Source organism: Phyllosticta citribraziliensis (genome assembly GCF_038025025.1).
Source record: "Phyllosticta citribraziliensis strain CPC 17464 chromosome Unknown J3D65scaffold_8, whole genome shotgun sequence".
Taxonomy (NCBI): Eukaryota; Fungi; Ascomycota; class Dothideomycetes; order Botryosphaeriales; family Phyllostictaceae; genus Phyllosticta; species Phyllosticta citribraziliensis.
The window spans coordinates 44,120-65,843 of record NW_027117345.1 but is presented as its reverse complement, the minus strand read 5'-3'; the positions used below and the strand labels follow the sequence as shown (position 1 = coordinate 65,843).

Sequence of the window (21,724 nt, the reverse complement as noted above, 5' to 3'; positions counted from 1 at the left end):
GGAGGGAGGGAGGGGTGTTGGAAATATGGTGTTGGTGTGATGACGCAGTGCTTTTTTTTCCTAATTATTTTTTTCGGGCGCTTTTGCTTTTTGTAGATGTGATGGATGGATGGGTGGAGCGACGGATGGTGGCTTGGGCCCCGTTGGCCCCTCATGCCGTCATGTATGTGTGAAGCCCTCCCGGTGCGCGGCGGCCACTTTGGGCCGTGTGTTGATGTGAAGAGGATTCCTAAGCGAACGAGGGGCCGCGCTGGAATGTTGGTCGTCTCGTCGCACGTTTCGGCCGTTTCCAATTGAAGCTGCTGGCGAATAGGTAGGTGCTTGCTTGCTTTCTTGCTTGCTGCTGCTGTCTGCTTGCTGCTGCGCGCTGCTCGCCATTTCGTCATTTCCAACTCTGCGGCGGCGCAAGACAGTCGGTCGATCGGCGACGCGTTCGTGTCTCATCACCCACCGCCAGAACCAAGCCCGCGTTCCTCCGCGAGTTTCCTCCGCCAATTTACCCAAGTTCCGTCCGTCACCCAGCCAACTCTGCATGCCCGTCTCCATCTCTTCATCGGTCGCCCATGCCGGCTGCTGCGACGCTCTTCTTCTTCCCGCCGCTTGCTTTGGCCTTGACGCCGCCCTTGGCCACCGTCTTGCCCACCGCCTTGGCAGCGGCCACGGTGGCGCTGCGCTCAGCCTCAATCTCGTGGTCGAGCTCGCGCAGGCGCTTCAGCACAGAGACGACGTGCGGGTTGTCGAGCATGCGCTCGACGACTTGCTGGTCGCGCTCCTGCCAGGCGGCCTCGGCGGCGCACGCCGCGCGGTACTCGGTCCACGAGTTGTAGTTGCAGGGCCCGCCTGCGATGCCGCGGTGCGTAATCTCCTCGAGCTGCTCGGCAAGCTCCGCGCGCGTGGGCGAGTGCGCATAGTAGGACTGCGCTTGCTTTTTCCATTGCTTGGCAGTGGTGGTGACCGAGTTTTGCTGGTTGGACTGCTGGAGGGCCTGGCGCTGGTGCGGCTGCTTGTTGTGGACGGGCATGTTTTCCTCGAGCAGCGAGTCGCGCTTCTGCGCATGTTGTTGTTGTAACGCCGGTTTGGGTTGCGGCTTTGCGGCACCGGCGGGGCCGGTCTTGGCTTTTTTAGGCTTGGGCATGTCTTTGTCGACGGTCATCGGCGAAGCGTCCTTCTTGCTCTTGTCGGGAGGCTCGCTGTTGTAGCTAAGCGCTGGTGACGGCTTGGTGTCGGTCTTTTTGAGTGGCTTGGGCGTCTTGGTGGCGCCGTCCTCGGACACTGCCGACTTGCGGGCAGCTGGCTGGGGTTTGGAAGTAACGTGACGAGGAGCGTCGTCATGTCCATTCATCAGAGAATTGCTGGCAGATGGCGGTTCTGGGCTGGACGGTAGTGATTTGAGGGGATTTGAAAATGGCTGCCTGATGGGGATGAAATTGGCGTCCTTGGGCGGGGAAGCCTTGGGGGGGTCAGGTCCCTTGGACTTTTTGCGCGGAGGCGCAGCGTCGGCAGTTGGGGCTACAGAATCCTTCCTCTTGCGCAAGACTGCACCGGCAGGGCGTGAAGGGGGCGCGGGCGAGCTGGCCGGGGAAATGGCAGAGTTTGACCTGTTGGACGAAAAGGCGCTCTCCGAGGCCGTGTTGGAGTTGGACGAGTCGGAGCCGTCCTTGTAGTGAAAGGGCTGGCTCTGGCCGGCGCCGGCGCGGGTGCGACGGGCTCGTGGGCCGAGGAAGTTGTTGGTGAAGGAGCTGTAGAGTTCCTTTTGGAGCCTGCTGGCGGTGGGCGGCGGAGCCTCATCCTCGGTGGGATCGACGACAACGTACTCCCACGAGTGCTTTGAGCGCTTGCCCGGTTGAGATTTCATGGGGCGGCTGCCCTCGGTGCCGTCGGTGGTGGCACTCTGGATGGACCACGACCTGGGCTTGGATGGTCTGTCGTCAGGCTTCTGAGACATGTTGACGTGCTGCGAGGAATGCTGGTGGAGCGGAAGTTCCGGAGAGGCAGGAGCTGGTTGCATGGGGGGAGGGTGTGGGTTGGAATGGAAGTAGGTGAGCAGAGAGTTTTGATGGAAGGTCATGGTGGGCGACGCGGATTGAAGTGAAGTCGGAGTTGTTCAGTGTGTCAGGTGGCGGGCTGTCTGGCTTGAGGTGAATGCCAAGCCGACAGCAGCGTTGACGCGACGCGTCCAGTCGAGAGGCAGAAAAGAACAGCGACGGCGTCAGCGACGCGGCGAGGCAGCGAGTGCGCGCTGCAGCGGGAGCACGGCGACAATGCGCGGCGAATGGGGTTGTGGGAGATGGGGGTTGGTGGTTGGGTTCCTTGGGTGTTGATGGTCGAGAGCAGTGGCGGATGTTCGCTTGAGATTCAGGATTCAGGGTTGTGGTCCCGGTCCCCATCACTGCTTACGTCAAGCCAGCCCCTAGCCCACACCCACCAACACCCACCAGACCAGACCAGACGCGAGGATCCCATCCCGCCCTCTGCCACAACCTGAACACTCCATCGACATCTCGCTGCTCTGCTGCTCATGGCCACCGCCGTTCCGTTATCCATTTCATTCACTTCTCCACATCATCCGTCCCCTCGCCCCTCGCCCTCCCCTCGCCGTCCAATTTCCATTCCGCTCCCCAGATCATCACCACCAATACTCGGCCTTGGCTCAACACGAGCATCACGGCTCACGGCTCGTCCTGCTCCTCGCGCGGCCTCAGACCAACCCATCCAGTGCGTCCACCGAATCGACTCGACTCGACTCGACTCTCCACGCCATCCATCACCCGCCCTGACTTCCACGCCTCCAGTCTGTGTCACCGCCGCCTCTGTCCATTTCATTTTTCAACTCCAGTCTGTCTCTCCCTTTTCCACGCCCAAATCGCTCCGTCGCACGCCCAAGGCTGCCATGGTACGGTAAGCCATCGCGCCGTTTTGCCCTGTGCTGCGCTGCGCTGCGCTGCGAGCCTGCTTGCGCCTCTGTACCTACCTTAGCTAGCGGCTGCCCGCCGCCACCGTACGTTTGTTTGCTCTGATCGCCGGTCCTGCCCTGCCCTGCCCTGCCCTGCCCTGCCCTGACCACTGCCGCTGCGTGCTGTGCTCTGCCACTACTGGCGCCGACTGTGGCCCGACTGCGCCATCATCGCGCCGACTACCACCTACCACAGCACTCATCGCAGACAGACAGACAGACAGACAGACAGACAGACGACGCGACCAAAGAAAGCCTCGCTGCCTGCCTGCCTGCCAGCCACAAGCTCGCGTCGGCCTGCATTCAGATAGAGTGCTCGCCGTTCAGATGCGAAATCCGCCCTGGCCCGTTGAAACACATGTCCTTTCTGCCGCGAGAGCTGCTTTGCCGCCCGCGGCCTTGTCTCCATGCCGCGATTGCAAGCGTCGAGGCGGCCATCGAGGGAGTCACCGTGGTGCTGTAGTCATGCTGTGTTTGTCTGCATCGCCAATGGCGGCGAGGTGGCATGGGTTGGTGTGGGCTGGGTGCTCCGGCTGTGTGCTACCTTATCTACCCACATACAGCGAAGCACCGCCACACCTCAGCATTCCATAGAGACACTTCCCTTGACGCAGTCCATGCCGTCGGCGCCGCACGAGCAGTACCTAGGCATGTAGTAGCCCAGCGACTGCGCAAGAAGTGCAAGTTGCAGAGCTGGCTTCGCTCTCTGCCGTCTGCCGCGGCCAATCAAAGACGGCAATCAGTGTGCTGTGACTCCAAAGACCCAAGCAGCGGGCCGGGCCAGCTACGGTAGGTACAGTAGTCAAGAACCCTCTTCACCGCGACGATGAAAAGGCAGACGCAGCAAGCCAAGATAGGTAACGCAGAAATAAGAAAACATCCGACTACATGACATGGCTATCTGATACCTAACAGCTACCTCAACTCGCCGCATCGACGCTTTGACTTGCTTGCGACCCTCCATCCCGTGACAGCAAAGGAAGAGCGACAATGCGGCTTGTTCACTCCGCACGCCTTTCCTCGCTGTGAGCAAGAATGTGTCGTTGCAATGGGAGATGCGGCATCGAGTAGTGAGTGCTGACAACACAAGCAACCTCATTCTTCGGTCCAGTAAAGAGTTACAGCATGGACAAACACTCTTCATACCCACTCCACTCACTCAACTCTGTTGGCCATGCGTTTCGCTCTTGCTCTCCATCTGGTGTATAGCTTGTCTCCAGCCCACCTCATGAACACACTTCCTGTACCGCACAGTATATTCGTGCATACATACATACGCCAATCGTCTCTCCCCTCTTCCGACCCAACTCAGTACCCCACAACCCAACTCACCTTGACCGCGCGCGTCCCCTTCGCCCGCCCATTCTTGATCGCAAAAGCCAGCCGCCGCGCTATGCCGTCTACTTCTTGATCGACGGCGCTCTGTCCTTCGCTGCGGCTCGTTGACTCGGTGCGGCTGTGTGGGCGTTCTGGCTCTGATGGTGGTGGGCGACTGCGACTGCGCTGGTGGGGTTGAGACTGACCTCGACGCGATGATGAAGCAGCGTCATCGCACGAGAACCTCCCTCTGCTGCTAGCCACCTGCATCTCCTTCACCGTCGCTGTCGTCGCTGTCGTCGCCGTCGTGGGCTGCGGCGCCGACCCGTGCCGCCGCATCTTCATCCCTCTACCCGCACCCGGCTCAAACGACCTCGACAGCCCCGACGCCGTGACCGCCGCCTCCTCCGTTGCCGTCGCTGTTGTAGTCGTCGATGCTGGCGGCGGCGGCGGTAGCCTGAAAACGCGCTCCTCGCCCACCGCCAGCCTCGACACGTCGAGCGCGCCGAGGAACGGCGTGTCGGGCAGCGCCGAGAGCGAGAGGGAGAGGCGGCGGGGATGCGGATGCGGTTTCCCGTCGTCTTTCTGCTTCGCACTGCTTCTTTGCTGCGAGCTCTGCGGCCTCGTTCTCGCACGCGCACCCACAGCAGCACCAAAAGCACCATCCTCGTCAGACTCACAACCGGAATCCGCTCCCCGCGGAATCGGCGGCAACGCCTTGCCCAGATCCAGCGGCGGGCGACCAACGCCGTCGAACCCGCGGTCGAGCCGCGGCCACGCGTACGCCCGCCGGACGGGCCGCGTGTAGCGCATGCCGCACTGCGGCGGCGGGGGCTGCGCGAAGGGGTTGCGGAAGGCGAGGTTTTTGGGTTTGGTGGGGTTGCGGGTGAGGTCGACGCCGGGGTGGAGGGACGTTGCTGTTGTGGTGGACAGGCAGGATGATAGGTCGTCGTCTGCAGCGGCAGGGGGGTTGTTGGCGTGAGGTGGTTGGCGATGATGATGATGATGATGATGATGATGATGATGATGAGAGCGGTGTTGGCTACGGGGCGTTGAGGGCGCAGTCGACGCAAAGGTTGGGGATGATGAGCACGTCGACGGTTTGGCGTGCGCCATGTCGATGAACAGATTCATCCCCTGCCCGCGCACGCACACGGAGCGCCGCGACTTGATGCTGTGCGAGACGTGGCGGCGCGGCGTCTTGTCGTCCTCCACCACTGCACCGTCTCCCACCTCCGGCGTCTTGTTCTCCTTGTCCACGCTCGCCGGCGCTTTTTGCGCCTCTCTCTTCCTCCCGCCGTCCTTGCGCTCTCGCTTTGGCCGCTGCTCGTCTGCGCCCCCGCGGATCGACGGCTTGCTGTGGCGCTCACCCGAATCTGACGTTGTCTTTTTCAGGTCTTTGGCTGGCGTCTCTGCCGTCTCGGGGAAGCGTGCTTGTTTGCGCTTTCGCACGCGCGGCTGCGGTTTAGTTTTGGGCAAGTCGGCAGTCGGTCCGCCGCCGTCGTTCTCATTCTTCCGATTCTTTTCTGTCTCCTCGGTTCGGGGCTCTGTCTTCTTGCGTCTCCTGCGTGGTTCAGGTTCTGGGACCAAAGGCTCCTGAGCGGCAGAGACCTGGCTCTCCTGGAGCCCCAAGACGGACCGCACCGCGCTCGACGGTCTCTTGAGCCCGAGCGCGCTGCCGAGCGCGACGGAACTGACGGTCCGATGCGTGCTGGATGCCGTGTCGACAGTTTCCGTCCGCGCAGTGTCGGCCTCGCTGTCGAATTCGGTGACGGTCGCCGAGGTGGCCGTCTTTGTCGGGCTCGTTGGCGTTTGAGGTGTCTTGGGAAAGCTCTCAGTGTCGCTACCAGAAGCGGTATACGACGTGGGACTTGTAGACGCGGTGCGCTTCGACAGTGGCGTGCTCGGCGGCGAACTGCGCTCTGTCGACGTGGCTGGACTGGTGGGTGTGGCAGTGTCCGTCGAGTAGATGCTCGAGGACGAGTAAATGGTGGGCGACGAGCACTCGCTCGACGAGTAGACGCTGGATGAGGCGAGAGGCGGAGCGGGCGGATCCTCTACGCGCATGGCTTCGAGGATGGCGTCGCGGCGGGTTAGAGGTGGGCGAGGCGGGCTCTTCTTGTTGGCTTCTTTGGTCTTGATGACGCGGCTGCTTCTGCTGTTGCGGCTGGATTTGCTAGTGTTGGACAGCTCGCTATCATTTTCCTCGTGCCTGCTCACTCTTTTCCCTTGCTCTTGTTTGATTGGTCTTGGAGATTCACCCTGTGGCCGACTTTTGCTCGCACGGCTGGTCTGCGAGACTTTGCTGCCATACTCTCGAATCCGCTTCTTCCTCTCCATCTCATACTTTTCATGCCGCAAGGCCCTTCCCGCCGCTGCCCTTGGCCTATTGTTCCTGTTGCTCTGGTTCGACTTGCTACTCTTGCTCGCTCGAGAAGCACTGTCCGATTTTGCGCCCGACGCAGCACTCGACACCTCGACCAGCGTTGGCAGAGACGGCGCAACTTGACTGCGCCACGCCGTTCTCCTCGGGGTGCGTGGAGGCGGGGGAACGGGAGCCGGCGGAGGGAGTTGCGGCGCAAAGGTCGGCGAGGTTGGGGACTTGAGGCACGGCTTGAGGGGACTCTTTGGGCCCGGTGACTGGCTCTTTTGCGGAGACGCTGGCCGCGGAGTGCTGCTGCTTGCGCCTTTTCTGGACGATTCCCACGTCGCGAGCGAGTTTCGAGCTATACTTCGCAGTTCTGCCCAGCGAAGTCGAGAGTGACTGGGCGAGCTGGACCGCGATGAGTCGTCCAATCCATTTTCTCGCTTTGACAGCAGTGGTGTGGCAAGGTCGCAGTATGGAATGGACGGAGGTCCCTTTCGCGGGCTGATGAGGGGCGATGTCGCATTTTGGTGCCAGTTCCGTCCATCATTCGGTGTCAAGTCGAAATTGACACGTCGCGGACTGCCCGATTTGGACTGTGTTTGATGGTCGCTCGCAGTCGCACCCGCGTTGCTGTGCGAACTGCGCTGCATGTTTGATTGCCGAATATGTGGTTTCCAGTGTTGATCGATTGGAATTGGATGCTTTGGGATGCGCGCGGCCAGCAAAGCAACAGTGCGCAGAGGGCTGTCTCAATTATCTGTGGTGACACAGCCCATTTTGCAGTGGTGGAAAAGTGGTGGCTGGAAGAGCTCCCCAGCCATCGCCACTCGCCCAAGCCTCTAGTGCAGTGCAAAACCAGCCCCACGGTCGACACCTAATGGCCACAATGCCGGCCTTCGATACACCAACAGGTCATCTGCTTGGGTTTGCACTGCAAAACACCCAACATGTTCAGGCGATGCTTTTGAGTGGGGCGTCGAGGTAGATGAAGTCCCTGCAAATGGCGGCTATGGCTTGCAGCCAACGGGCGCTAGACTCTGATTGGTTGGCACGACCAAGGATGAATGCTGACGGGGACGAACTGCTGGCCTTACAGAAGTGAGCCGGCTTGCAATGTGAAAAGGCAAGAGGGCAAAATGTGTCTGTCGCATACGCTGGTGATAGAAACAAGGAGTCGGATATGCAGACGTCTGCCATGTTCAGCCACGCAGTTGGGATAGCTCCCCGAGAATCCAGCCTCATCAGCATGACCCAACCATCAATCTGTCAGGTACAAGTCAAACATCTCTGCCCAGGGCTCGGCCATTTGGCACCATGGACAAATCTTGCCAGGATGTGCATTTACAGGTCACTGCTTGGACGTCACCGCCACGAATTTGAGCAAGTCGCCCTTGATTACGTCGTCCCTCTTTGCAAGTAACTCGTCCGGGTCCCACGTCGCACTGAGCAGGCGTCCATTCAACCACATGACGCGTTCTGGGTCTCTGGTCAACCACACGCAAAAAGCGCCACAGAGGTCGGGCGAGTCTGTGAGATCTGGTGCTGCGCATTAGCCGTCGTGTTTGGCTTGGCAACGGTTGCAACTCACACTTGTAGAAATCTTCTGGACAAGAGTCCCTGGCCATTTGCGTGTCAACGGCGCCAGGATGGACTGCGACTGCCAACATGCCTGGCGGTCCCTGGTTGCCCTGCTCTAGATCTTGACCACTTCCAAACTGCTCGGCCAAGTGCTCTACGATTCGCGCCTGCGCCATCTTGCTGATGCAGTATTTGGAGTTGGCGATGATTCCAGTGGTTATGCACGAGGCGATGCTGCCGACAGCGACGAAGGAACCGGGATTCCTCAGCTCTGGGGTCGATTGCATAAGCTCAGCGCGCAGTAAGGGGACAAAGTAGTGGGCTGCATGGTAAGTTCCCAAGGCATTGACGCCAAAAGCCGTTCCCCATTGGCCATCCTCCGGGTCGCCATCAGTGAGGCGCAAATGGACCTGGCCACTGTAGCCACTGTTGAAGATGCACGCATCCAACTTTGGCAGGTCATGGTTGGCAAGCCGAGCATTTACGTAGGCAGCGAAAGACTTGACCGAAGTGGGCGAGGCTACATCACAGTAGTGGGTGAGGACCTTTGGGCTCGCTGTTGTCGAGTCGGCGACAAGGCTGCGGGCAACGCTGGCGAGTTCGTCGGTGTTGCGCGCAGCCAGAATCAAAAGCGAGGCACCTGCTTTGGCATATGCAGCAGCGATGCCAGCACCAACTCCGCGCGAGGCGCCAATGACGACGACAGCAAAAGGAGACGGTAGACGGTTGTTGGTGGGGAGAAGTTGGGAACAGGGCTGAGTGTGAAGAGTGGAGGTGAAATGATCAATGCTGAAGACGCGGGAATCGCTCATGATGGAAAGGGATGAAATTTGTAGAACAGGTTGAAGACAGCCGGCGTATGTAGAGAGGCATTTGTACAAGTGCAGGAATATGCAGTGCGTCGAGCCATCACAACGGCTTACCGGAATTGGCAGTTGGAGAGGCCTGCGAGCTGCGAGTCAGCGGCGCAGCAACATGGCGCATGTGTTGAAGGTGGAGCGAGGCAGAGTCTCGGACGACAGGATATTATGTACTATTCGGCATCATCGGCATGGTCGGCAAGAGACAAGAGAGCGGCACAAGCACGCCATGAGGACAAGCGACGGAACCGTGGTGTTGAGGAGGGGAGAGGGAGAGGGAGAGGGATGACTAATGTTGTCGGCAGAGACTGGGCCGAGGCGCAGGGCTGCGGGCGGTGAGGATTCTGCCAGCGAGCACGCCATCAACACCAAACCTGATTGGGTTCGTCGAGCCAACCATGTCGACGGCAGTCATGCTTATACCAATTTCTCAGCCAGACGGGAGCGGTATCGGGACTCTCCACTACGCCTCTTTTTTGCCCGTCTGGCCCTCTTCTCCGCTCCTCGCGACTCTTCCTCCCTCTCCGCCCCCCAATCCCAAGCCCCGGCTTTGTTCGCAAAAGAGGGCAAATATCCCCCACGAGAGCGCGCCGCCTCTCCCATTGTCCCGGCTCCCTTGACACTTCAATCGCATACACTCAAGGGAAAAAAGTCTCTTCGCGCCAACCATGCACTTCCAGCAGGCCGAATCGACTGGCCCCGCCGTCGACTCCTCCGAACAAAAGACCCTCAAGCAATTCGCCCACAAGTCTTCCAACCTGCCCTTTGGCCAGCACGTCTCCCTCTCCTCCATTGCCGGCCCTACCTACCTCACCGCGCAAACCCTCGTCCAGCAAGTCGCCTACGCCCTCTCCGACAAGATCTTCACCTACTCTCCCGACACCTATGACTTGGACGTCGCCTTGAAAGAGTGGCAGCACAAGGCAGAGGCCAATGCCTGGGGATACAAGACGGGCGTCTCTTCTCTCGAGACGAGGACTGGCGCCGGCAACCTCGCCCTGGGTTACGTCTTTTCCAAGGACTTTGACCTGGCAAAGAGGCACATTCCTCAGGCCATTGTCGCCTCGTCCTCGAGTCTGAACCAGCTGAGGCCCGCCCTGGACCAGCTGTCTCTGCTCTACTCCGTCGCCAATCCCTTTGTTGCCCACGTTGCTGCCGTCGACTATGCCGCCAACTCGTCCACCGGCCTGGTGACCGACTACTCGACCGCCTTCAACCTCGCCGAGGAGCTGGGCCTTGGCCTTGTTTCCAGCGCATCTGCCTACGAGATTCAGCACATGGCCCTGTTCTCTACCCTGCTGGCTAGCATTGTTCCCGCCATCCACACCTACGACGGCATCACCGTCGGCCGCGAGACTACCCGCGTCGTCGACGTCCTCGACAAGTCGGGGCTGAAGAACAACTACGATGCCATCCTCAAGGCCGTCTCCAACGTCGAGGGCAAGCACTCGGACAACGAGGGCAGACTTGTGCGCCTGCTCAAGGCTTTCAACGACGAGCTGGGTTTTGACTACAAGCTGTTCGAATACCACGGCCACGAGGCCGCCGAGACCGTCTTTGTCGTCTTTGGCACTGTCGAGGCCTCTTTGGGCAGACAGGTTGCCGACGCGCTTGCCGCCAAGGGCGCAAAGATTGGTGTTCTCAACGTCAGAGTCTACCGTCCGTTTGTTGAGGAGCTCTTCGTCGAGGCCATTCCCCAGACTGCCCGCACCGTTGCCGTCCTGGGCCAGGTCCACGATGCTGCTGCCGTTGCCGACGAGACCGCTCACTCTGCGCTGTACAGCGATGTCCTTGCTGCACTGAGCTTCTCTTCCAACTCGGCCTCGTCCGTTGTGGACGTCAAGTACCCCAGGGAAGAGGTGTGGACTCCGTCCAAATTTGCCGAACTGTTTGCCAAGTACAACTCGGAGATTGACACGACCGCCGTCTCTCTCGAGGACCCGACAGCGCAGCAGCTGACTTTCTGGAACATTGACGATGCTCCTGCTATTGGCGCCCCCGTTGCTCTCGGCCAGCTCTTCTCCAAGGACTCTGCCACCAATGTCTCGATTCGCACCGGTCACGACAACCTTGTCCAGGGCGGTGTCGTGCGTACAGACTTGCGCAAGTCCAACAAGTCCATCGAGGCAGCTTACTCCGTTTCGGCCGCCGACTTTGCCTTTGTCGGTGACGAAAAGCTTCTGAATGAGTTTGACATTGTCAACAACCTCAAGACTGGAGCCACTCTGCTCGTCAGCCTTCCTGCTATCAAGGATGAAGATCTGGAAAAGCGCATCCCCGTGGGTGCTCGCAAGGCCATTTTTGCCAAGAACCTCAACCTCTTTGTCCTCGACTCGACTGCCGCACCCAGCGTGCAAGAAGATACCACTCTCGAAGCGTACCTGGTCGAGCTGGCTGCTCTCAAGATTTTGGAGCCCACCAAGTTTGACGCTGCTGTCGAGAAGCTTGCCACTCTTAGCGGCGGTTCTTTGGAGACCTTTGTCAAGGATGTCGAGACGGCTGTTCGCCCAATCCAGGTTCCCGAGTCCTGGGCTACCATTGAGCCTGAGGTTGAGAGCATCTCGCTCCCTACCGACATCAACGTCAACAGCTTCTCGTCGTTTGAGAGGGTTGACCCTGAGCCGCCGACCCTGCTCAAGAACTGGGTCACGGCTGCCAAGGGTCTGGCCTTCAAGGAGGCGTACGGCACCAAGTCGGCCCTCCGTCCTGACCTGCCCGTCAAGACTGCCATTGTCCACGTCAAGGAGCGCCGCCGTCTGACGCCTCCCGACTACGACCGCAACATTTTCCACATTGAGTTCGATCTTGGTGACTCTGGCGTCAAGTACGACATTGGCGAGGCTCTCGGTGTCCACGCCGAAAACGACCCCAAGATGGTCGAAGAGTTTATCCAGTGGTACGGCCTCAATGCCGACGAGATCGTCGAAGTTCCCACTCGCGACGATCCCAACGTGCTGGAGAACCGAACCGTCTTCCAGGCTCTCATCCAAAATGTTGACATTTTTGGCCGTCCCCCCAAGCGCTTCTACGAGGCGCTGGCCGAGTTTGCGACGGAAGAGAAGGACAGGCAGTCGCTGCTCACGCTCGCCACGCCCGACGGTGCGGCCGAATTCAAGCGTCGTGCCGAGGTCGACACGATCACGTATGCCGATGTTTTGCTCGAGTTCAAGTCTGCGCACCCGTCCTTCCACGACATTGTGCGCATCGTGAGCCCAATGAAGCGCCGCGAGTACTCGATTGCGTCGTCGCAAAAGGTGACGCCCAACAGCGTGTCCCTCCTGATTGTGACGGTCAACTGGGTCGACTCGTACGGCCGCGACCGCTTCGGCCAGGCCACGCGGTACCTCAACTCGCTGCCCGTCGGCGCGCCCGTCACCGTGTCGGTCAAGCCCTCGGTCATGAAGCTGCCGCCCAAGACGACGGCGCCCATCATCATGGCGGGTCTCGGAACGGGCCTCGCGCCCTTCCGCGCCTTCGTCCAAGAGCGCGCGCGCCAAAAGCAGGCCGGCGAGCCCATCGGCTCCGTCCTACTGTACATGGGCGCGCGCCACCAGCGCGAAGAATACCTCTACGGCGAGGAATGGGAAGCATACCAGGACGCGGGCATCATCACGCTGCTCGGCCGCGCCTTCTCGCGCGACCAGCCCGAGAAGATCTACATCCAGGACCGCATGCGCCAGAGCATGGCCGAGATCCGCAAGGCGTACCTCGAGGAGGAGGGCTCGTTCTACCTCTGCGGCCCCACGTGGCCCGTTCCGGATGTCACGGCTGTGCTGCAGGAGGCTGTCGAGCTGGAGAGCGAGCTGCGCCAGCCGGGCAAGAAGGTCGATAGCCGCCGCGTCATTGAGGAGATGAAGGAGGACGGCCGCTACGTTTTGGAGGTCTACTAAGCGGAAGTGTGGCGCGATGCGGCTGGCGGGGGTGTACATATAGTACAGACAGACAGGCAGGCAGGCAGGCAGGCGGCGTGCGTGTACATGTGGGAGGATCTTTTCTTCTCTTCTTTTCCTCGTTCCTCGTTATAGACAGGGCACGCGATGCGATGAATTGGCTCGATGATTTAATGACGCGTATACCTTGGCTTCGAACGGGTATTCCTTTTTCTTTTTAAAAAGCGTGTCGTTGTAGATCGAACGTATGTAGCTCAACGCTGCCTATATCATTCCGCCTACTTACATGTTTACTACCTACCTCTCTTTCTAAAGTCTCAATAACCCCTACTCGACGCCACAAACACCACTACTCTCTTTCTCCCCTCTCGTCCGGTCCACCTCACCGCCGTCACCGTAGCCGTGGCGTCCGTCCGTCCATCCATCGCATTCTTAGTTCGGTTACATACACGGCCCACCCCACCACCAGACGTCGACGAGACAAAGCGAAGCGCGACCGAGCCCAGCTAAATCTTGAACACCGAGTAGTACACGGCATTCGTGCAAGCTATAACGACGCGCAGAGAAGCAGAAGCCGGCCCATACAGAAACTCATCAAAGTAGCTCTTATCCGCCAGAGCCTGCCCGCTCTCAAAGTCCTTCCAGTTGGCATGGACGCCCGAGGTGTGGGCGTGCAGCAGCACGGCGCCCGTCTGCGGAATCTCGATGCCCTGCGTGGCGTAGCAGCGGCCCAGCGTGTCGACGTTGCCCGGCACCAGGTCCCTGACGCACGCGTCCATACTTCGTCCTTCGTACCCGATGCAGTTGGTTCCAGAATCGGGGAAGCAGAACTCGTTGAAGGCGCAATCGATGTCTACGAAGTCCTGCACCCCCACGATGGGCACCCCGCAGTAAACGCGCACTGCCGAGTTCCCCCGGCATTGTGCTTTGAGGAGTTTCTTGTTGCCCTGCATCTGCACACATCGCGTGTTGTGGTAGTGCTTCGCGGCAGGGTGTGCGTTGTCAGGGCATGTGTTCGGTGGCGGTTGCCTTTTTTCCAGAACGGCTCGTTCGAGGGGAGACGCTGCGTCTAGAGGCATTCCTGCACAGTCCGTTGGCGGTGTTGCGTATGAGGGAACATGGAGATCCTACCTTGGATGAGGTGGAAGAGGAGGAAGAGGACCGCGAGGGCGGCATTCAGTCGATTCCCCATGTTGTCGCGGAACCTCGTACGGGCAGGGGCAAGCAAGCTACTCGCTGACACGCTTGCTCAGCTACCTAGCGAAGATGCTCGCGCCGGGAGAGGCGCAAGAGAGAGAAACGAAGAGGTGAAGTAGGTTCCCAGTCGCGGAACCAAGGCAACTACTGAATGAGGTCCAACGAACAATTGCGTGTATGCGGTAGATGCTCCTGAGAGAAACGGCCACTAAAGAGGAGTTATATAACTATCCCAAAAAGTCACGAAGAACGCCGACAATGAAGACCTCTTATCTATGCCCAATTGCTGCTGAAGGCGATCAAGTCCACTGATACTCTTTCCAGCCCGTGTTACTCTCAGACCGGAGTTCAGCGTGAGTACTTGCTCCTGTCAGCCCATGTTACTCTCAGGTCTGAGTTCCGCGTCGGTTCACTTTTACTCTTTCCAGCCCATATCATACTCCTCGTAGCGCGTACGCATAGGCAATTTACCCCTCGGATCGTGTTTAGGTTAGGGCTAGCTAATTTACCCCCACCCCTGACCCCTTATAGTTACCTCGGTATGGCGTGGCTAGTTTGTAGGCGTAAGGAGGCGTACTATGACCCTGGAATGGTGTCAAGGTAAATTTAGTGCGGCGCAACTAGCGTGGTCCGCGATGCGACGTCTTTGTAATTCTGGCGTTGTCGCATTGCATGACGCAACACGATGTGATGGAATAGATCTCCGTTACTTGGAGAATATAGTCGTTATAGGAGATCATGTAGCGTTGCGTCGTATCATATGAGAGACGCCTCTAATTGTATAAGTAACTCCCCTTATCTCTGTGCTAAAACCCCCTTTTTAGGTATTGAAGCCCCCTTTTCATGTAGATTCTACTAGGCGATATCTACGTTACTAACCCAAGTAGTCATTAAATGAATGCCTTATACTATATTATATTATATCACATCACGGACCATCCTAGGCGCAACCAACACGAGAATTTAGCTTAGGTGTAAGTTTACTAGTTGCCTATCACTGACTCCTTGTCTACTACTCTCCCTTATCTTATTCATATCCACTCTATCTATTTCTATGTCTATAGCCGGAGTCACAGATGCGTAGTAGCTAATTGGCTGACCGGCTGGCCTGGAGTGTTGGAATGTTGAAACGGCAAAATATCGAGTTGTCGACCGAACTGGAGGAATGGAGGGGTGTCAGGCTGGGCAAGGCATGGCAAGGCAGGGCAAGGCAGGGCATGACAGGGCAAGACAGGGCGTGGCGTGGCAAGGCTGGGAAGAGGAATGTAAGAGGGAGGGGGAAAGGAAGGAGAAAGAAGAAAGAAAAAAAAAGGGAAAAGGAAAAAGGAAAAAGAAAAAGGGAGGACGACGACATCATCGCCGCACCGAGAATCCTACCTGACTACCTTCTGAGTTGGAGCGACGAATGAATGAATGAATGCTACCGTTTTGCGTCGTGTTGCGTAGCGTTGCTTGCGTTCCAGAGTCTCAGCTTGCGCGCCAGCTTTGAGCTTACCCAGCCAGCCTGCCTGCCTCGACAACCAACGGTGATGAGACGAAACGATGTAAAACGTGTCCCGCTGGCTGGCTGGCCGGCGGCAACAATGACGGCGCCATCCACAAAGCCAGCCTGCCCAGCCTGCCGGTAGGTAGGTAGGCAGGCAGGGTAAGTGAACAGTCAGACAGACAGCCGGGCAGACCTACGGGCAAGGACCATGGCTGTGCACCTTGACGTGACAGCGGCGCGGGTCCATCCATCCATCGACCCATCCATCCTCAGCCTGGCGAGCGGGCGGGCGGACGGGCCAGCACAGCAAAGGCGCAGCGCAGCGCAGCGCAGCGCCGCCCACGACCGGCTGGAGGGGTCAGCTAATGCAGGTACGCCGAGATGCTACCTATGACGTTGGCGCCGGACGGGCCGCGTAGGCGAGAGGGGAGACGCCGTTTGGCTCGTCGCGACGAAACGACCTGCGAGTTGGCGAGCGCCTATCTAGTCGTCGCGGCTGATTGGAGCTGGGCTGGGAAAAGCTCCGCGTGATGCGCTGAGCAGGCTTTGGAGTGGTAGCGTAGAGAGGCAGCTGACGGTGGTGGTGGTGGTCGTTGATGATGACGACGATGACGAGGGGTCCCGAGGAGACGAGGTGGGCCAATAATGGTCGCGCGTCTTCGTTTCGCTCGGCCCCGCGGGGGTCGCACAGGGTTCGTTCGAGAAGTCAATGGCATTTGGCCGACCTGATCTGGACTGGAGGCTGGGGAAGGAGGCTTTGCTTTGGAAGCTGGCAGACGTGGTTGGCTGTGGTACCGTGCCGGTGCATCGAATGTCAGCGGCGCTTTTCTGGAATCAAGTGAGACGACGCGGCGGGGTCCTGCCATTGTCGGTTAGCAAGCCCAGCTTATCAGAGGCATGGTATGCGTCGGAGAATGAAGGATACATTACATCGTGCCTGGCGAGTAACGTTGTTTGTTGTCGTCAATTATAGAAGCGCGTTCAAGTTGCAAGCTGGCAGCTTGGTTCTCTTTGTCATTCCCCGCGTGACTTGGCTGCCCGCCCACGACATGTCAAGGTTTTGATTTCAGCCTTTGGTAGCAAACATCATCATTGACCGGCGCAACAATGGTGGCGCCGTGAGCCTTGTTGATGCCTCGAGGCGACTTGACCTGGTTTGATTGCATTCTTGGCCGCCAGGCAGCTGTGTAGCTGCCAACGACTCGACTGCGTGGCCTCGCAGCGGCGCCTGCCGATGGACGGATGCTTCGATCCCAGATGGCAGCAAACGTTACGCAGCGCGCAGGTGCATGCTCTCTGCTCACGCACGCCTGTCCTGGCCTGGAATCCGAGTCTCATCTCGTCTCGTCTCGACATGATTCGGCGTCGCACGGCGTGCCGCCCACGTTCTCCTGCTTCAAAAGCTGGTGGGCGTGCAACGTTTCCCCGAGGCTGGGGAAGGGCGGACCGATGGGTCACGGCAGAATCTGCAGAGCGATGGGGGGTTTGTGGACAGGGAGAGTTTGACGACCAGGCAATGCGGCAATTTGGCGCAGTGAGGCTAACGGTCCTCATGAATGATGAGATGCCCGGACCGACCGCCAGCACATTGAGTCATCGGCGCAAATTTGCACAGACAGACGGTCGCGTCGTCGTCGTCGACGCCTCGGCCTTGTTGTTGCAATGCGCGGCGGCGGTTTTGGCCGGCCTGGATACGGAAAGGTGGAGCTGAGTGAGCTGGCGAATGGGGCTAGCGGTTTAACAAATGTGGATTTCTCAGGGCAGATTTTCATGCGAGCACCACGGTTTGGCGTCGAGTGGACAATTGCACTGATGCAGGCGGGCGCCTGACTTGACTGCAAACACGTCGATGCGGAACTAGGCGGAGCAGTGGGGCCTCGTGGTGTTGGCAAACAAGACGAAAGTGGTCCCCGCTCACGCCGGCGTCGGATGAGTCGCGAGAGAGTAGGTCCAAGGTTGGGGAATGGTGGTTGTAGGGCTTAGCTCGACCTGTTTTGGGGGGCGTGGCAGGTCACAGGGAGGCCTGGAGCAAACGTGGGGGATCTCCCTCTCCCCGAACGAGACGTCGCAGCCAGTCGTTTCAACACCACATCGGACGGCTGACCGGTGGGCTGCGACGAGCGAAATACAGCAGACGTGGACGGACAAGATGCAAACTTGGCCAAATGGTGCAGAGGGTGGGCCCGGGGAAAGGCACGAGCAAAAGCCGCGACGGATGGAGGCCGGGGGGAATGTAGGTTGTTGTCCCACCGGTGAGCAGATCCTGGTCCGTCTGCATTGCGAGTCCAGGCCCGGATTGTGGGGAGTGCAGTGTGATGTAGGTAGGGTATGTAGACAGCGTGTCGAGGTGAGTGACGGGTAGTCGGAAGGGAGAGGCGAATGGGCGTCGACGAGGCGTCGGCGAGCCGAGCCTTGACCGTCAGCCACGGCTGCAGACGGAGGAGAGAGATTATTCGAAGGAAGAGGTTTGCGACCGAGTGGAGAATGATGGCTGTGCTGGTACGGCAGTGGACAATTGCTGTTGATCTCGTCGTCGTCGTCGTGTCGGACGTGTTTTGCGATGGAGCGGGACGAGGCGCAGCGGCGTTGGAGAGCGCCACCGCACAGGGCGAACAGCCACTATCGAAAAGACTGTTCCGTTGCTCGTGTGCGGTGACCGAATTGGAGATGGAGCGTACTGTACATGTAGGTATTCGTCATGGGGTGGTGCAGCAGTCGAGTTGAATTCGAGGGCAGGGCAGGGAAAGCTTCAGTTGCTGCAGCACCCCCCGGCCCTCGACAGCCATCCTTGCCCATGCCCACCCATGCTGACCCTCCCCATCCAATTCGGTACAGTACCACCACCCCCAGCCCAGCCCAGCCCATACCTCCTACAAAAGCTCCTATACCCTCCGCCCTTCCGAGCTATCCTCTCGCAGCTCAATCACCCTCTACAACCTACCGTACTCTACTATCCTCTCAGACCCAGTCTGGCAACCATCACCATGCCTTCGATTCTCCGCCACGCTCTCCTCCCCACCATCGTCAATCCCAAAATGGCCACCAAACGAGTCGTCGGCTTCGTCCAGGGCGAGGTGACGGGCGTCACCCGCCCTGCCAACATTGCCGAAAGCTGGGCCCTCTACGACTTTGAAATGCACGCCCGCAACTGCTCGTCCTGCCGCAACTCGTACGCCGTCCACCGCTCCGGCAAGCAGCTCTGCGACCAAGGCCACGCGCTGGCGCAGGCCGTCGCCAAGTTCCTCTACATGCGCAAGGACGGCGAGGCATACAGCACCGCCGAGGAAGACTTCAAGGTGGTGCGCGTCGAGATCCAGCCGGGCTACGACGAGGCACGATCACTGCTGCGAGCCATCGAGCGCAGCATTCGGCACAAGCGACCATTTCTCTCCATGGACCGCTCATATCCGGTGGCCCCGCGACTCCCAGAGCGCCCAAAGCACCATCACAAGCCCCAGCCCGCCGTCGTCCACATGGAGGCGCCGGCTCCCAGCCCAAGGCGCCGACGCGTCGACGGCCACGGCCACGGCTCCGCGGCTACCCTCGACATCAACAACACCTCTGCCCACCACAAGCGCGGAACCCTGTACGAGTCCGACCTGGCCGAGCAAAAGCGCAACCACGCAAAGTACAATGTCCAAGTGCGCGAGCCTTCCAAGCGCGACGTGCGCGAGCGCCGACACGCGGGCTACTACCGATGAACGAACGCAATCCGGGGCGTGTTTTGATACGTCACCGATGCAGAGCCGATCTTTGATCCCCCCGCCAAACGCCGAGAGCAGCAATGTTTGGAGTGAAGGGAGGACCCTGAACGACACAGGATCCCTGGACCAATCACACACCAACCAACCCCTCCCGATGCTGGATGGCACCGCCTCTAGCCCTCGATACCCATGGACATCGCAGACGCGCTGCAAAAATAAAACCATGTTGCTATAGGGCTCGTTCAGGCACTTGATGTACGGGGTACAACGGCCGAAACCCAACGCTCGACAGGGTGGCCTGGACTCGACGGGGCAGCAAGGGCGTCGCTGGTCTATTCCCTTGTTGGTCCGGTCCCATTGGATTGTCTCAAGGCACTTATTTGTCTTGCATCATTTCTTTCCTACCACTGGAACTCGGCTGCAAAGCGTTGAGATGGGTGTGACGACAACACTCGAAGTTGGCGACAGTTGGCTTCTCCTTTGTGCAGGCAAGCAAGCAGGCTATGGACTTGATGCGCGTCATGTTTGGCAGCCCGGGGGGTCTGTGGTTTCAGTCGGTCGCAGCAAAGACTAGTTTAGCCTCTGGCTCCCCACGTCTTTTGTGAGGACAAGATGACGCTGAAAGCGTAAATGCTACTTCAGCTGCTACAAAACCGTACTCTGCGACGCCAAAACAGGCTTCTCATGACCCTGTCCGCTGACACTTGAATCTCGTCTACTTGCGCCGCGCCGCGCCGCGCCGCGAAACCGCCATCTCCAACTCTGTTTATTCTCTCGATGACTGACTGACTGACTGACTGAATCTCCTAAGCTGGCGGCGTCGACACCGTCTGTCTCTCCTCCGTCCGCTGCAGACGCACCTCTGACTCGCGTCCACAGTGCCGTGGCTGTCGTGCCACATGGCTGCCTTGGGCCAATTCACTGCCTGTCTGCAGTAGCTGCAGCAGCCATTCCGATCCAGCCTCGTCCGTCTTCCTGCCCGTCAAGAAAAGCCCAGTCATTTTCCTGTTTCAGCGCCGCCGCGCTCGCTTCGCCACCATTACTACCACCACCATCCACAACAAAAACACTGCGACTAGCTAACGACAGTAGTAGAAGTGCACCGTTGAGCAAACAGGAATCAAATGCCTCGTTGCTCCTCAGATCGTGTGCGTCACACGCGTCGCCCGCTCAATGCCTACCCACCAACTAAGCCACTGCACTGCGCGCATACATTGCGCCGGGCCACCACGGTACGGTACGGCTAACCACGCACAATACACACAGTACTGCACCCTCAACGTATGGATATATTGTCGCTGCAGCAGAGCGCTGCATCGCTGTTGGCCCGTCTGTCGTTTTGACGGCAGGCAGATGCGTCACCGCTTCTTTGAATCTGCCCGAGCGTGGTCGTCATCGCGTTCATTAAAAACCATCCCGTTGATGATTGATCTGTTCGGTAGATAAGGTAGGCAAGGTACGTGATGCGTAGGACCGGAGGAGGGGAGGAGGGAGGGGTACCGCGCCATGGCAAGGCATCGGAGATCTCTTGCTACAGGAGAGCGGTACCTGATACCCTTACCCCTCCACCCCTCCACACACAATCCCTCCACACACTCCCTCGACATCATCGGCGTGCCATATCTCCCGCCGTCTACTCCCTGCCAATCCGCCTCCTATTCACAGGTACTGTGCCTACGTATCTCCTGTACTGTTCTCTGCGACGCCAGCCAGGTACGACGTCGAGCGTCAACACCAACGCCATCGCTATCGCGCATCGTTTTTCTCCCATCCTCTGCTCGAGTAGGTCGGCATGGTGGTTGAGTTGAGCCGCAATATTCGCACGGTGACGCAACGCAACAATTAGGCAGACAGGCACACACAGGTGACACAGGACGACGCAACCTCATGGCTACGCCGCGCCGCACTGTAGAAGAGCAAGAGCAAGAGCAAGAGCAAGCCTAGAGCAGGAGTCACACCGCGCGCCCTCTCGCTCCCTCTCCCTAAACACTAAACACAGTGTCTTGGGTATCTAAACCCCCCATCCATCCATCAATTCTACGTTTAACTTATCTTGTTGCTTTTTCCTCCCGCGTTACTGCCTTGCCGTTCCTCCGCGTATCGCTTCTCTCTTTCTCTCTCTCTATCTCTCTCTCTCTCTCTCTATCTCTCTCTTTTGTTTCATTGCCCGTCAGCCACGCACGCATGTCTCTCTTTTCTTTTTCTCCCGCCTTACCTAGCGTTTTATATTGCTTTTTCCCACGTCTACGGGCCCCCGGGCTAAGCCACGATCCATGTGAAGGAGCCGGAAGTGATGCGATGCGATGATGGCCTGGACCCGGCTTGTCGGGCAGACGCGCCCATCGCACTCGCCCACTCACTCGCTCTCTGG

General features: G+C 59.0%; 6 protein-coding genes across 6 annotated transcripts; 2 read left to right on the top strand and 4 right to left on the bottom strand.

Annotated features, from left to right (window-relative positions):
* Positions 1 to 424: 424 nt before the first annotated feature.
* On the bottom strand, positions 425 to 2,170 carry J3D65DRAFT_420686 (uncharacterized protein). The gene has a single exon (XM_066796103.1). It carries the CDS (start codon positions 2,066 to 2,068, stop codon positions 551 to 553), a length of 1,518 nt encoding a protein of 505 aa, XP_066653443.1. The 5' UTR covers positions 2,069 to 2,170; the 3' UTR covers positions 425 to 550.
* A 1,644-nt stretch (positions 2,171 to 3,814) lies between these two features.
* On the bottom strand, positions 3,815 to 5,271 carry J3D65DRAFT_628795 (uncharacterized protein). The gene has a single exon (XM_066800666.1). The coding sequence runs from the start codon at positions 5,081 to 5,083 to the stop codon at positions 4,262 to 4,264; it is 822 nt and encodes a 273-aa protein (XP_066653442.1). The 5' UTR covers positions 5,084 to 5,271; the 3' UTR covers positions 3,815 to 4,261.
* Positions 5,272 to 7,594: 2,323 nt separating this feature from the next.
* Positions 7,595 to 9,094, bottom strand: J3D65DRAFT_628790 (putative short-chain dehydrogenases/reductase). The gene is made up of 2 exons (XM_066800665.1): positions 8,227 to 9,094; positions 7,595 to 8,174 (listed from the first exon to the last, which is right to left on the bottom strand). The coding sequence occupies exons 1-2, from the start codon at positions 9,026 to 9,028 to the stop codon at positions 7,987 to 7,989; spliced, it is 990 nt and encodes a 329-aa protein (XP_066653441.1). The 5' UTR covers positions 9,029 to 9,094; the 3' UTR covers positions 7,595 to 7,986.
* Positions 9,095 to 9,384: 290 nt separating this feature from the next.
* Positions 9,385 to 13,237, top strand: J3D65DRAFT_628789 (sulfite reductase flavoprotein component). Its single transcript, XM_066800664.1, has one exon. The coding sequence runs from the start codon at positions 9,745 to 9,747 to the stop codon at positions 12,964 to 12,966; it is 3,222 nt and encodes a 1,073-aa protein (XP_066653440.1). The 5' UTR covers positions 9,385 to 9,744; the 3' UTR covers positions 12,967 to 13,237.
* Positions 13,238 to 14,430, bottom strand: J3D65DRAFT_678179 (uncharacterized protein). The gene is made up of 2 exons (XM_066803658.1): positions 14,098 to 14,430; positions 13,238 to 14,047 (listed from the first exon to the last, which is right to left on the bottom strand). The coding sequence occupies exons 1-2, from the start codon at positions 14,156 to 14,158 to the stop codon at positions 13,473 to 13,475; spliced, it is 636 nt and encodes a 211-aa protein (XP_066653439.1). The 5' UTR covers positions 14,159 to 14,430; the 3' UTR covers positions 13,238 to 13,472.
* Positions 14,431 to 18,489: 4,059 nt separating this feature from the next.
* J3D65DRAFT_420458 (uncharacterized protein) lies at positions 18,490 to 19,478 on the top strand. Its single transcript, XM_066796100.1, has one exon. It carries the CDS (start codon positions 18,634 to 18,636, stop codon positions 19,348 to 19,350), a length of 717 nt encoding a protein of 238 aa, XP_066653438.1. The 5' UTR covers positions 18,490 to 18,633; the 3' UTR covers positions 19,351 to 19,478.
* The last annotated feature ends 2,246 nt before the right edge of the window (positions 19,479 to 21,724 follow it).

Excerpts from the sequence above, each read along its gene's own strand:
- J3D65DRAFT_420686 (XM_066796103.1), bottom strand. The coding sequence starts at position 2,068 with ATGACCTTCCATCAAAACTCTCTGCTCACCTACTTCCATTCCAACCCA.
- J3D65DRAFT_628795 (XM_066800666.1), bottom strand. The coding sequence starts at position 5,083 with ATGCGCTACACGCGGCCCGTCCGGCGGGCGTACGCGTGGCCGCGGCTC.
- J3D65DRAFT_628790 (XM_066800665.1), bottom strand. The coding sequence starts at position 9,028 with ATGAGCGATTCCCGCGTCTTCAGCATTGATCATTTCACCTCCACTCTT. Across the intron at positions 8,175-8,226 it reads TCCAGAAGATTTCTACAAGT|ATCTCACAGACTCGCCCGAC; the intron begins GTGAGTTGCAAC and ends GCGCAGCACCAG.
- J3D65DRAFT_628789 (XM_066800664.1), top strand. The coding sequence starts at position 9,745 with ATGCACTTCCAGCAGGCCGAATCGACTGGCCCCGCCGTCGACTCCTCC.
- J3D65DRAFT_678179 (XM_066803658.1), bottom strand. The coding sequence starts at position 14,158 with ATGGGGAATCGACTGAATGCCGCCCTCGCGGTCCTCTTCCTCCTCTTC. Across the intron at positions 14,048-14,097 it reads CCTCTTCCACCTCATCCAAG|GAATGCCTCTAGACGCAGCG; the intron begins GTAGGATCTCCA and ends CGGACTGTGCAG.
- J3D65DRAFT_420458 (XM_066796100.1), top strand. The coding sequence starts at position 18,634 with ATGCCTTCGATTCTCCGCCACGCTCTCCTCCCCACCATCGTCAATCCC.